General features: G+C 41.3%; 1 protein-coding gene across 1 annotated transcript in view; it reads right to left on the bottom strand.

Annotated features, from left to right (window-relative positions):
* Nucleotides 1-2,933: 2,933 nt before the first annotated feature.
* The window catches only part of adcy2a (adenylate cyclase 2a), a 47,252-nt gene continuing 35,076 nt past the window's right edge, over nucleotides 2,934-15,109 (bottom strand). Inside the window, exons 16-25 of the mRNA XM_030101948.1 lie at nucleotides 14,236-14,373; nucleotides 13,039-13,146; nucleotides 12,754-12,938; nucleotides 10,337-10,421; nucleotides 7,579-7,737; nucleotides 6,454-6,600; nucleotides 6,168-6,278; nucleotides 5,974-6,088; nucleotides 4,811-4,935; nucleotides 2,934-3,351 (exon numbers count right to left, since the gene is read on the bottom strand). Of these exons, the coding sequence (XP_029957808.1) occupies nucleotides 3,199-3,351; nucleotides 4,811-4,935; nucleotides 5,974-6,088; nucleotides 6,168-6,278; nucleotides 6,454-6,600; nucleotides 7,579-7,737; nucleotides 10,337-10,421; nucleotides 12,754-12,938; nucleotides 13,039-13,146; nucleotides 14,236-14,373 (1,326 nt within the window). The 3' untranslated portion in view covers nucleotides 2,934-3,198. The remainder of the gene's footprint in view (nucleotides 3,352-4,810; nucleotides 4,936-5,973; nucleotides 6,089-6,167; nucleotides 6,279-6,453; nucleotides 6,601-7,578; nucleotides 7,738-10,336; nucleotides 10,422-12,753; nucleotides 12,939-13,038; nucleotides 13,147-14,235; nucleotides 14,374-15,109) is intronic.

Below are 15,109 nucleotides of genomic sequence, written 5' to 3'. Positions count from 1 at the left end.
GCTTAAGTGCTGTAAATGTCAGGAGCTGAGGTCAAATGATGGGTTTTTGTCCAGTCCAGCCAAGGTCAAAACTTGGATTCGCGCATTTTGAAAATGTCATGTCAGCGTTCTTTGTTTCGAGGTCAGAGGACAGAGTCTGCAGACGCAGCCGCACTGTGAAAAAGGTCGCCCGTAAATGTCCTCAAACGCTCGCCTAATGTCAGTATTTCTGGGAGTTTCGGTTTGGTTTTCAGAAGTCAAAGTAGAAGAGAGGCCTTCTGTTTCCGTCTCATTTTTAAGATTCGGGCTTTTCACCTGAAAGCAGCGTGGCCGCTAATCATGCCATTATCAGTTTTGGTGCACCTCCCCTGGTGCTGTGCTCATCTCGACTTGGAAATTCAAGATTTAATTGAGAATGGACACTGCAGTGCGAGGAACACATTACCCCGGCAGTGCTCCTGCATTCAATGATTCAGCCCATTAGTTACCAATGAGTTCAGACATATTGTATCTGAACCGTGGCGCTCACCAGAGAGCGCCGGCTAACATCAAGTCAGTGAGCAAAGAGGGCCGATTCTTCAGTCTAACACCGCTCTGTTCAATCAAAGTATTTTCTCCTGCCAAATTAAAAGCAGTGCAGTTGAAGTGTGTTGACACAGCAGCTCAAAAACACTCCGTAGAACTGAAATACATAGAAATTTTATTTTTATACAAAAAGAAGAAGGGAAAAAAACAAAGATAGCATCATGAAAACATCAAAACACTTTTTTGGTAGTATTTTCTTTTCTTACAAAAAAACCACCGGACCACACACACTACAGCTACCCTGTACACAGGTCAGGCCTGAATTTTCCAAAAGAAAATCTTAAAGGGGAACGGTCGTTTTTACAATCTGGACCTTATTTCACATTTGTAACAACAACATTTACTCACCTGTTTGACTTTGGTGTGATTTGCAGTTGGTTCGGAGATAATTAGATGCTCCCATATCCATATAATGGCAGCGGGCGGGGCACCGACATGCAGCCATGACAGACACTCTTTTCTCTTATGTTTGTTGTGGTGTGGTAGATACATGGAAATTTATTAACTCAGCATCACTTCACACTATTTTTCTTTACCAATGTCTAGAGTTGGCTAGAGTGTTATAAACTTGTTCCTACTCCTTTTGAGCAACAGTGTACAGAATATTTACTGTTTATGTACAACTCTTGTTATTGACAGATATACTTGTATCATCCTTTGTTGTTGCTCAAATGAACTAAACAGCAAACATCCCAGCCTCTAGACAGTAGTAAAGAAAAAAATGAATAGCATTAGTGTCACGTTACCTCGACCTGTCCTCCTCCTGCAGCCGCTGGATGGCATTCTTTTTTGAGGTTCATTCTCTGGATCTTCTGGCCTTCATTTCTTTCCTGAACTGGGAAGAAGTCCTCCGATGTGAAATGGGCACTACACACCCGATAATCCAAACGTCGTAAAGTTTGAACTTTGATGCTGGGGTCCGTGTTGAGCGCTATTAGCCATAGCTTCAATAAATCCCGGTCACGAAGTGGGAACGTGTGAGCTCAATGACGTCCAGCTTGTCATTTTACTTTCACAACCAGGGTATATGCACACTACAACCATTGTACCAAAGTTACAACCAGCTGAAAATAAACTCTTGACTGCCTAAAAAAGCCGATCGAGATGCCGTGGTCTGACTGCAGAGCAGAGACGCTACTTCCATGTAAACAAACAGAATGAATGTGCGCCACGGCGCAGTGTGATGACATCATCGCTTCAGAGTTCCTGGAGAGTTGCTCAATCTAGCCGGTTTACAGACTTCCCGATAGCGCTAAGTGATTCTGAGTTAATAAATTTCCATGTATCTACCACACCACAACAAACATAAGAGAAAAGAGCGTCTGTAATGGCTGCATGTCGGTGCCCCGCCCGCTGCCGTTATATGGATATGGGAGCATCTAATTATCTCCGAACCAACTGCAAATCACACCAAAGTCAAACAGGTGAGTAAATGTTGTTGTTACGAATGTGAAATAAGGTCCAGATTGTAAAAACGACCGTTCCCCTTTAACACCGAAACCATCTCTGTCCTTCCAGATACGCTTCTTGTTTTCCAGCATATCTTTTAGCTGTAGGCTCTGATCTGTGCATCAAACACGACGGGCCAGACGCACTGAGACATATGCGATTTCTTTTATCTTCTGTAGTGCCCGAAAGCCTCGTTTTATTCATAGATGTACTAAAACTGGGTGAATATGCAGTATTACTTCAAACATGATGAAATTGAAAGTTAAAATAGTTTTTTTCAAATCAAACTGTGACGACCAATCAGGCCAATAAAAAGTGCTTTGATCAAACTTGGCTTTCTAATCTTCTCACCTGTTTGTAAAAACCACGAAATGTTTATGTATCTAGCTTCTGATTTTACGTCGTCATCTTCCCACAGAAAAACTGACGTCTTCAAATAAAACACGTGGACAAGATGTTATAAGTGCAGATTGTTTTGGAAAACCTGGCCTTGCATGAATATCATAACACTCTATATTCATGTTTTGTTTTGTTTTTCCCTAATCAATTTTCTCTCATAGTCCTAGACCACCTGTAAAATACATCCAAGATTTCCTGCTTCTAACAAGGTCGATGGATTTATGTACATATTGTACACCTCGTTGGTTGGCTGGGCTTTGAAATATGGTTCACTTGACCTTTTTTCCTATTTTCTCAACTGTTCAGCTGGACTTCATCTGAATCCGAACTAAACCCGACTGCGGCGAAACAGGATCAGCTTTCATGCACTCAACCTCGGAGCTGACCGTCTGTGTGCTGATATGGATCCATTTCAAATTCTCCTCTTTGACTTCACACACGATTACTTCTGGCTTTCCCAGTCTGGTATTTCTGCCGTCAACATTCAAAGCACAGCATGCCTTTCTTTCGTCTTTCCGACGGGGGAGGGGGGTTGTTGCCGCCTATCTGCTGTACATGCTACACTTACATACATAAGTGACAAATCGTATACTACAGCTGTGGCAAAGGTCGCCTGCAATGCAACAGTAAACTCAGATTTCTCTCCTCCTTCCAGCGGAAATTGGAATTCTTCATGCCTCGTTCTTGGTTTCTGTTGAACCCAGAGTGAGAAGATCAAACCTCGTCCGTCTGAGATAAAAGTCTGCTTTTTGTGCCAGTATGAATTCAGAGTACTCTGAACCGTTTTTACGGCATTACATTCCCCTGGGACAGCGAGCGAGTCATTTCTGTATGCACAAAGAAGGTCTTGAGCTCTCCTTTGCCTTTGACGTTGATGATGCCTCTGCAGGAGCACATGTAGCCCAGGGTCAGAAGGATCCGACTCGTCTCCTCTGTCACCTGCAGGAAGAACCACAGGAGAAACAACAGCTTTGTTTTTTGTTCTGTCTTCTGTTTTTTTCACTTTAAATTCCTGTTTGCATGCAATGAGTGCATCAGGTATATCTGAAAACAATGCATGTCTTTGCTGTCATTAGGGGCTGTGGAAGAATAATTTAACCTGTGCATGCATGAATTAGAAGCTATAATGCAAGCTGCACACAGCGGGAGTTTAAATTCAGTTGTACGTCAGCATAACTCAACACTGGATTTAGAATATCTGTGGAGCGTTCCTCATTCTCCCCTTCTGCATGTATCTCAAAATATAAACGAGCAATTCCAGAATGCAATTGAGATCTCTGCAGGTGTGCCGCACGCCGCAAGCGGACGACTCCATCAAATGTGTGCGAGCCGTGAAGCGTAATCCAACCCTCTGAAGACCGAATGATTGCCACAGAAACATGCCACGCAGGTGAAAAACCATTACGTCTTATCAGTGCTCAGACAGGACGCCAATAGACGATTTGAAGATGTCACATGACGTGAAGATCATGAGGTGTCCCCTGCTGCCATAAACGACACATGCAGGGGGGAGAAAGGTTTATCTTCTATACATCAGCATTGCCATTTAAAATGAACCCATGTGGAGAAGGCCTCATGGTTGTTGCTTTCCACTGCTGGAGTATGTCCTGGAGGTTTAATAAATTCATATTGTCCACACGGATCTCCAAAGCAAGGCTGCGTATCGACAAAGACATGAGGGTGGAATGGGAAGTACCCAAAACAGATGCTGTTTGGACTGATTCAGATTTAAAAAAAAACAACATTTTGCCAACATTTAGCTCGTTTTGCAGCATTCTGCTGACATAAATCTAGGTGGTATGGTACCAGGCCATTTTGGTGGATAAGTAGCTTCACTGTATAAGTGGCATTACCGGTCAAACAACTGAAAAAAGTGGGAAGAATAGTCCGCAAAATATGGCATTTCACTTTAAGCAGGCTAACTGTCATGAACAAACAGTGTTTTGCTTTTGCTGTACAGACACTGTGCTTAGTCAAGTGTCATGAAACCTTTTGAAGTGTTCAATTGCATCTGTCAATAAAGTAAGAAAACTGGATGAAGTTATGCCCAAATCTCACACCGTTCTTCTGAAGAAACACAAAACAAACCACAAACCACACAATTACTCTTTTTTTTCTTTTCCGCTGTGCCTGATAGATCTTTTCACAACTGACTTTATTCAATAACAGCAGTCGTGTATTTAATGAGATTAACTATTAATCAGGAACCCAGGAGTCCATTGTCGGGTTTCTTAATGGAACCGAGTGACTTTTAACTGAATTATCTCCTGGGATTGTTCTGTTCCTACAAGTCCTCTTTTAATAAAAAGCTTATTTAAGAAAAAGAAAAAAAGCCAGTTTACAGCCACCGAGAAATATGCTAGATGGGCAAAGCCTGTTGAGGATTTTCATGAGATACCTGTATTTTGCCCAGGACTCCAGTGCTGTCCATTCTGCTGGCCACATTCACTGTATTTCCCCAGATATCATACTGTGGTTTCTGGGCCCCGATGACTCCAGCTATCACTGGACCGTGATTAATACCTGGCAAAAAACAAACAAGACAAATCAGGAGAAACAATTTCACATTCTGCGATCGAGCCAGGGAATGTGTTTATCTCAGCCCAGAGCAATTCCATTATCTCACTGATAAAATGTCTTTATTTGGTAAAATAGAGGCTTTGTGGTTTTAATGAGAGGAAAATCTCATCTTAAGCCTCTAAAAACTGACATTTTAATTGAATTTGATCCAGAATACATGCAAGAACTTTTCTATTTTGTTTTATTTTGCTGTATTAATAACTGCACCTCAAAACCCAGTGCTTTCAGCATAAACAAAGCTTTTCACAAGATTTCATCAGAACATGAGCAGAAGTGGAAGCTAAATGGAGCTGAACCCTTAATCCCTCGACGCTCTCAGCACCTTCGCTAAGCAGGCTCCGGCGCTTTTTACAGCCCTGACATGACACCAGGTCTCTCTCCAACCCGCACGTCTGACTCAGCCTCCAGATTGTCTGAGACGGCCGCGTTTGTACCGCGAGCAGGAAGCACACGGGAATAAATCCACCCGCTTTTGTGCGGTCCCCAGAGGGCGGAGACTTGCATCCTTTACCGCTGAAGCATTTTCGGCCCCGTCTGGAAGCAGCGGGGATGTACAGTCGCACACGGGCGCGCTGCTGAGTTAATGGAGCATCCCATGCTGAGACCTTCACAGCCAGGCTGAAGGTATCGAACTCTGACTCTCGCCACACGCTGGCAGCTGGGCCCTGCCTGCTTCCCCACCTGTGTTTTCTGCATGCTTAGTGTTATTTTTATGATATTCCGACCGCTCTGATTTTCTGCTTAGATAATGACTCCTATCATAAAGTACAGACTCCAGCAGCAGAGAAGGTTTGAATGGCTCGGCGTTACACGCTGCGGTCGTCCATTGCTTTTTGTTGGAGCCGTTATCCACTATTCTCACGGAGCGATCAGTAAAGTTAGAGAGGTGGAAAAATGAACGTGCAGTGCAGTCACATTAAGGAGTAAAGTGAACTGCAGGTGGAAGTGGAACTGAAGTGGAGGCAGTCCCATATGACTTACCGACTCTGAGTTTGAAGTCATTGAATGAGTGTTTGTTGATGACGTCCAGCTTTCCCACCAAGGCGAACGCGAACTCCACCATAGTGCCGATGTGCATGTACTGTCTGTCATGTTCCTGCAGCAGGAGAACACCAGCAATGCTTATTTACTCATGTGAAAGGATGGATAATGGATGTGTGTGTGTGTGTGTGTACCTGTGATGTGTACTCAGGCCCAGGTGATGCGTTGAGCCCCGTGGCTGCCATGTAAGTGCTTCCAATAGTCTTAATCTTTTCCACGCCGCTGAATTTAGGTTTGGAAAGCAACTGAACAAAGAAACACAAAGACAACTCGCTCAGTGGGTAAAAAATAAACAACCTGTACAGCTACTCTCTGCTCGTTCACTCTCCGTTTAGTCAACTTGTCCAAGTCTTTTATAGATTGCAAATCATGTTTGGGATTTGGGGTTTGTATGAAACAAGCATATTAAAAGACACACACCTCATCGAAGTCAGCGATGATTTCATTGAGGAGCCTGAGGCACTCCAACCCTTCCTTGTTCACGTCAGACTCGGTGTAGAACTCTTTAAAGTCCGGGATGGAGGCAAACATGACACAAACCAGGTCATACGACTGGTGGTAGAGATCCTGCGTGACACAAAGCAGCAGTAAACACAATACAGATGTTGGCTCACACACCCGCAAAGTCAGCATATGAAATAATCAGCTGAAACATGATCAACCACAGACTTCGAACAGATAGAACACAGAGGACTCGGTTCTAATGGACTCTTGTTAGATCTTGATCTCACTGGAGGTTTTTGTGTCTATTTAGGTTCACAAATAGCACAGAAAATCAGTCCCAGGAGGAGACAAGAGAAAAAAAGATGTGACACAAGTGATAAAACGGACAAATGAAAAATGGCCAAGGAGGCTTCCCAGTCACTTAAAAATCCATTAGAGCTGCTTCTTGCTCTTGGACGGTGTTCAAGAGTAGAAAAAAATTCTTTGCTGACTGGTCAGTCAGTCTTTGCAGCATGCAGTCCTTTTTAAGCAAGCACACACACACACACACACACACACACACACACACACACACACACACACACACACACACACACACACACTTCCAAAAGGCCACAACTTTGCATTTTCTTTCGATATAAAGCCTGACAATGTGAAAAGTATTCTGTGGACGGCGCCAGATTGAGGATGATTTAAAAATGGCGTTTGCAGAAAGCAGGAGGAAATCTCCACTCCGTCTCCTCATGTTTTGCCATCATAACAGAAAATGAATCTCACTTCTGCTGCATTACACAAGCCTATTCCACTTGAGAAGTTTTCATGTAAAGTAGAGCTGAGCTGAAGTGCTGCTGGTAATAGTTTTTAGAGGGGACGACATGCATTTACTGTGACTCATTTTATACAATTGTGTAACTGGTGGAGTCTGTTATACGCCATGTATTCACACACACTTAACAGTTTATCTAATTCACTAAATCAAGCTGGGGAGAAAGGATGCAGTCGCAGGCACTGAAGGAGCAATGGATCCGCTCCACATCCACTCGTCCAAACACGATTATACATTTTTAATGCAGTCATTAAAAGGAAGCGTTCATTTCCAACCTCGTTTTTCCAGTTGCGTGCCAGGAAGTGCTCTGCGACGTGTGCGGGCAGGACGTTCTCCAGCAGGACCCGGTTGAGGTTCTCCATGGTCTCAATCTCCTCGCACTCCTTCTTGAACTTGTTCTTCCAGAGAAAGTCTAACCTACAGTAATATTCATTCTGTTACAAGAGGACACAGAGGTGAAGAGACTGAAGGTAGAGCTCTACAGCTTTGCTTTCCAAGTCACAAAGAGAAGAAGAAACAGTCACAAATACGGAAAACACACAGAAATGACGAGACAAATGTGCTGCGATTCTGATACACTGAAGGAGAAATTCTCACTGTGTGATTCAGCAGGTTTCCAATTATGGGGTTGAAAGAAAAAAAAATGTCTGAGATTTTTTTCCTTATGATTATTGAAAAAAACCCTTTTTTTTCTATTTAATTGATATTATTTCAATTAATCCATTTAACAATTAATTTAATAAATCAAAAGACTGAGCTGCAAAATAGTTGTAACATTTTCAATATTTTTTTTAAACAAGGCAGCAAAAGATGAGTTCTACTTTTATAACTGAGGACCCTGTCAATAACAATTCATTATTTGATAAACGGTAAGAAGCATTCAACAAATAATTAGGCTTTGCGAAACAAAACATCTACGGCGTGATGAGAAGTCTTGTTTTGTAGATAAAGGAAATAAACCAAAATCATCATCCAGCACAATGTATCACAGAGTTTTCTTGCAAATTAAAGTTAAGAAAGCAGAAATATGGTTAAGAAATAAGATAACTGGTAAGTTTTGGATGGAATGAATCACATGACATTTCATTTGTTTTCATGTTCTACCTGCCTCGCAGCTCAGGAGCTCCGCTCCATTTACTGCTGTTCCTGAGATGCGCAGGGTGATTAAAGTTGGTATAAAAGATTAAACAACCAAACCGAAACATGGTTGTGAAATTATCAGATTGAAGACCTAACATGACTTTATATTAGAAACTTAACTCCTGATAATAAATAGAAATAAAAACCGTGCGGAGGTGAAAAGAAGGCTCAGAAAATAATGAATAGATTCAGTTGTTCGCCTGCATGGTTAGCTGCTCACGGAGCACAGTTATTGAGCAGGGAGCTAAAGTAATTTGTCTTTTGCAAAACCATTTATTATCCACTCAGTCTTAATCTGCTGCCACTTGTGGCGCTGAACTAAAATCCAGCAGCAACTGTTCCCAATATTTGTGTGACGTAGAAATCCTTCCAAGCACATTTTCCATCTTATTTTCACAGTGTGTCGTCGGGTACAATAGTATAACTGTATGCCAAACTTAAATTGCAAAGACCATGCAGATTCTGCTGTGATAATGTGTCTTAATGGTGTGAAATTAAGCACTTAGATATAGTATATATACACATACATGCAGTTATGACTTATATTTCACGTGTCAACATGAGGTCTGAGTGAAAAGCAATCGAACAATCAGAAAGTGAAGGCTGCTGCGCTGGTGTGATTGGTCTCAAACAGAACCTGACGCCATGACGTGACTGGAGCTCCACAGCACTGTGGCACTTTATTTCTAGGCTGAAACACTGTGGGAGCTGCACACACTTCACGAATGAATGAGTGAGTGAAACATATTGATTGGGAAAACGTGTAAATGCTTGGATTTGGAAAGATTGGATGGAGAAATGTGGTTCAAATCAATGTGACGTGGTAAAATGGGGTTGTTGAATTTGTGTTGTAGCTTGAACTGTGTGTGATCTATTATTATGTCGGCCTCCCAGTATTTTGGACATTTTTTTAAATGTTCCCATCCGATTGACTCTTATGTTTTAGCATGTGATCACATTTCCAAACCTTGAGGCAAATCTCGCTGGGTAGCCTGTTTAGTTAACAGACGGGAGTCTCAAGGATGACCCGCTCCCCCTGCTCTATTGATCAGTGAATGTCAGAGTTCACCTGAGTAACTGCAGACTCGCTAATGTAAATCACTACTGTGACTTACAAAAGGAGGTGACTGAACGTCCAATATGAAGCTTGGTTTTGGTGCAGAGTGTTTTATATACACCATCATTTAGGCAATATTAATGTCACAGATGTGAACTAATGTCAGAGCCTTGTGCTTGAAGAGATGATATGGGTGAAAAGGACCACTGGACCTAAAATAAGTTTTTTAATAAAACTATAAAAAATATTTAAAAGTTATTTGTTTTGCCAGGATATTGTACATTCTTAAAATAATCTTTAAAAAAAAGTTTCAAGCATTTACATTGCATTTAAATTGAAAAAAATCTGGAAAATATATCTGAATAAAGAAAATGTTGTTTAGATAAATGGTCATTATTTTACTTTGACTTATAAATGATCAATAAATGATTGACATTGACAACTTTGTGGATTAAATTTCACTGAATTAACCTATCTTCAATATCTGTTTACATTGTATATTAATTTTATCAGATGTGTTGGGAAAAAGATTTTTTTGCTCTGCAAAATATGGAGGATCCACTTCCCAGGCTAATAAACATGTGGAGGACATAGATGGGTTATTGTCAGGTGAAATGATGAGGGAATTAAAAAAAAAAAAAAAAAACAGCTATGGATCAGAAAGGCACAGCAGGTAATAAAACAGAAAAGAAAACGAGGATTACAGCACAATGGTGAGCCTGCTGAAATGAAATGGCACCAAGTTGCAACCTATTCTTCTTTCTGAGCCGTGGAGATGAAATGTGCTGCGGAGGACAGACGATAACGTCACTCAAACTATTACGGCGCAGACTTACCTGTCTGGCAAGCACAAGAAGGGTGATAAAGAAGATAAAGAGGGAGATAGAGCCCATAGTCTTCAGGTCTTTGAGAACTCCTGGTCTTGAAGGGTAGGGGAGGAAAAAAAACAGCAGAAGAAAACGCAATGAGTGAGATGAGAAACGGATAAAGACAGAGAGAACAGAGAAGCAACGTAGTGGGTGAAAAGCTAAAGACGGAGAGGGATTCGTTAAAAATTGTGATTGCAATCAGTGGTGACACATGTCACACGACTGGTTAGCAGACCGTTTCATTTCAAGCTGTCGCTCAGTCCAGACCGTCGCTCCTGCTCTGCTGCCACAACAGCTTGGCTGCTACGTGAGTTTAAGTGGCTGAACTTTCCTGCGAGGGAACATTTATGAGATATTTCCAGAGAACCGATAAAGATTCAGCACTGTAAACATAACAGATTTTCCCACAACTCATACTGCATGAAAGCAGATGTTAGTGTTAGTGTGTGTGTGTGTGTGTGTGTGTGTGTGTGGGGGGGGGGGGGGGGGGGGGGGGGGGGGGTGAGATTTAAATGTACCAATTATATAGTTAAAGCCAACAAAGAGACAGATTTCTCTTCACAGCAGTGGCCATCCTTAATTAAGTTCTGCATGTGTGATTAGACTCACACAGGACTGTGCATCCTAATTTCAGCAAGCACATTTTGCATATTTATGGGCTCTTATCTAGGGCAGAGCTCAGCAGATGACTGAGAAAACAGTCCACAAGTTCTGCTCTCGCCTGCTTCACCTAATCGAGTCTCTGCGAGAACAAATGGCCACGTCAGAGCAGCTTGAACACAGTGACGGGGCACACACACACACGAAGCCTGTTGCCCAGGAATTGGCAATAATATAGTTAAATGTTTATTTTTAACTATTGGAAACATCTGAAGCTTCCAATTTACAAGTTCCATATTCAGAAAAATCTGTTTTATATGGTAGCTGCTCATAGTAATGTGATATTCACTGAGAAATTTCCACAAAATCTCACTTCATTGGTTTTTGACAGGAAACTATAAAGGACAGTACCTTCCTTTACTGGAAATCACACAGATTATCATGATTCAGTGATACTTTTCTTCTTCTTCTTCTTTTAAGTCATTCATATATTTTAAATGAAAGAGGGACTGATGCTGTGAGACTCTCTGAAAAATGATTTTGGACATTTTAATGAAAAAGGTTTTATTTGTATGAGGAGCTTCCAGATATGAACCAGAGAGGCTTCACATTTTCCCCAATAAAAACACAATAGAAGCTGCCATAATGCCCACGGATTTATTCAATCATTCACCATCTTTGAAGAAGATCCTGGATTTGTCTATTTATGATGTCAGTTTTTCAGTCTGTTTCAGCTGTTTAGTTCAGACGCAAGAGCGGAATAATCAGAAATATCCATAGGTGCCATCGCTCAGTCTTACAATTCCAATTATCATCTGGAGACAGAAAAAGTCACATGGAGGATCCATCCAACCTCAAAGCTTCTATTGCTAATATTACAAGCCGAACCTGGATGCTGGGAAGGACTTATAAGTGAAAAACAGACTCATTAAGATGACTTTCAGCAAATCAAAATCGAGCTTAATAAACTCAACAGCACAGACGAAAATACCTATATGCTAAGTTTATGTTTCCCCTCCTCCAAAAAAAATTCAATGAATGATCGCTTACTCTTATCAGACAGAAAATTCAACTGAACAACAAACTTCTCATCAAAAACTAAGAACGGAAAGTGATTTCATCCAGACTGAACAACAAAAACCCACGAGAAATAAACGAACAGGGAAAAACACTCGACCCACTCATTCAAGAACACAGATGGAACAACAAATGACAAATGCTCGTCTCTCTTTGTTAACAACACTCTTCTAACAAAAAACATTGATTTTATTAAAATATGGTCGTCCAGTTACTTAACTAGTTGCTGAAACTGCAGATTCAGAAACTTGAGGACTGTTTCTGCTGGGATGAACATGTCTTATTTTAATGACTACTACCTGCATATTATCTTATATTGATACATTCTGTATTCAATTATGGGTCAAGTTATTCAAACCAGCAAAGTGCCATCAAAAATCAAATTTACCCTACACCAGGGCTGTCAAACATAAGGCCTGTGGACCAAAACCAGCCTTGCAAGAAGCTCCAATCCAGGAAACAAACCACAAAACCAAATTCCAAATAAATCATCAATCCATTCATTAAAATATAACTCTTTATGTTGAATTCATAGCAGTTTTTGCAACTAATTGTTTGGCTTCGCAAAAACATGAACATTTTTTTTTTAACTTATATTTGGTTTCACAATAAAATAAAATAAAAAGAAAAAAACTTTAAAGTTTAAATTTCAAGGTTGCTGTGGCACTTGCTGAGGCAGATGCCGTCCAACAGATAATAAAACCTACCTGTCCAGGATTTCGGTCTTGTACAGAAACCTGCTATACTCGTCCAGCAGAGAGGCGTGGGTCTGCAGGATGATGACGTTGTAGACCACCAAAGCTGCCAGCATGATCATCATCTTCAGCTCGTAGTTTATCCTCAGAAACACCGAGCAAGAAATCAGGCCCAGGATGCAACTGTAAATTAAATACTAGACGGGACGAGAGGCAGGAGGGTTTGTTGATTACCACCAATGATTTAAACAAAAAGGCTCAGGAAAAGACATGATGAAAATGTTTTCTTTCACTTACTGGAAGGTAGAAATTGTTTTCTCCGGTAATGCTGTTAGAGTAAAACAGCGTTTCATTTGATGAATTGTGAAGAGGAACCGGAGGCAGCACGCCGTCTTCCAAGAAGAACTGGAAGAAAGAAAAGAACAGAATCCCTTGTCTTTGTCTATTTTTAAATAAGTTCCATGAAATTTTCTATTTCATTTCGCCACTGAAAACAAATCACAGAATTTATGTGCACTTAGTGAAAACGCTGTCTGCTGCCATCAGCAGGAGAAAAGATGAGCTCGTCTGCATTGGACTCGCGGGGGGAAAACAGAATCTGGTTAGATAAGAGGCCGACGGTGACAACCATTCAATAGTGTCCTTTAAAGCGAACCTGCAGGATCAGATGGGGATTGGCTGCCCCGCTGAGCAGAGCCAAGTTAATTTGGTTCATCCGCCTTGAGCGACTGACCCACGTCAGACGCAAAACACGATTATAATCTCTGCAATCGATTGGTGTGAAGGTCTGAACCGGGGTCCTGACACCGTGCTTTATCACGCAGTTTCCTTTCAGGCCTCGGGCCGTTTATTCTACCTTAAGCTTTCCTCCATTTATGTTTTTTGTCTCCTTTTTACGCTCCAGAAATAAACTTTCACAAAATAAATGTTATGATCATTGAAGATGAGCCAAATAACATTCAAAGGGCAATACGCTGTCTTTCTGCGTCACTCTGATCAGACGCTGTTTGGACTTTTATATAGTGCAGGAGAGAAAGCTAACTAGACAGCCACATGGAAAAGAAAGAAAAAAAACATACATATTTTCCTGCAGGTAATTATATTCTGAAATATCCAATATGCCTGGCAGTGAGCAAATAAAAGAAGCAGAAAGCACAGTAATCGATACAGCACAGAGAAAACACAAATGTGCTCTCACAGTCTCTACCCAAGATAATATAATGTACCCACTTTGACAAATGCCTCATTTCAGTTATATATCAAAAATTGATTAAGACAGTGGTGTTTACAGAAATTCTGATTTAGTTTAGCCAATAAAACAAGAGGTCTCCGCTGACTTTTTTGTTTGTGCAACATAAATATGCATTCAATTACATCCTAAATGGTTTGCATCTAATGATGCAAGAGTTATCCGAGGGACATTTTGCTCCGGAAGAAGCTCCGACAGCGCGTTCTCCGTCGCCGAGTGCTGCACCTGAACATATAATAGCTTACCATGTTGAAGACTGCCATTATGAGTATTAGCGCCGTGGTTGTCATGGTGAGAGTGATGCGGGGCCACGGCTTGTTGGCAATAATGACAGATGACCTCAGCAGCCACATCCAAGAAGCAGAGGTGCTTTTACTGCAGTGCTGCAGGGACACAACAACAACACAAACACAAGAAGATCAGAGCGCAAGAGGACTCCGGAGCCAAGAAGTGGAGGAAACAGACTGGAGATCCACCAGTGAGATGATACACCCTGCAAAAAAAAATTCCTACATAAGAACACACGTGTGTTTGAGAGAATTATTGACTAAAACCTAATTGCCTCAGTAGAGCCAATCAACAAGTTCAAGAGCCATACAATTACACATCGAGTGGCCCTCTGTCATATGAAGGGCATTCAGCGCTGCATTCTGAAATCCATCATGAATGAAATCATGAGGAAAAAGAAACGGCGAGCTCCTTTCTCCCTGTGGATTCACACTGGGTACCTCCACTTTCTGCCGAAGTCCAGCGGTCGATAGTTTATTCACAGTAAGAAAACTCACAGTTGCAGCAGCAGCAGCACATGACCGAATACACCACACACCACACTACACAAATTAAATAAAATTAAAATAAAAGCTGACAGTTAGGGGGCATGGTAGTTTGTGTTTTCTACAGTTCCTAACAGAGTTGTTGAACTTTGCCCCCTTTTGCCAAAAAGGATAAATGTGACTGGATTTCAGTAAAATGTCATGCAGAACCTGTTGGCACATTCTGCACACCACTACCCCGCAATATGTCATCTGCAAATATATATACATACATTGCAGGTGGCTGTTGTCGTGTTTATGGAGAATTTTATCAAATTTCAAGTCAAGATTTATATCATGTTTTAAA

This window comes from Salarias fasciatus, chromosome 11 (assembly GCF_902148845.1).
Source record: "Salarias fasciatus chromosome 11, fSalaFa1.1, whole genome shotgun sequence".
Classification (NCBI taxonomy): Eukaryota; Metazoa; Chordata; class Actinopteri; order Blenniiformes; family Blenniidae; genus Salarias; species Salarias fasciatus.
This window is presented reverse-complemented; position numbering and strand designations above follow the sequence as displayed.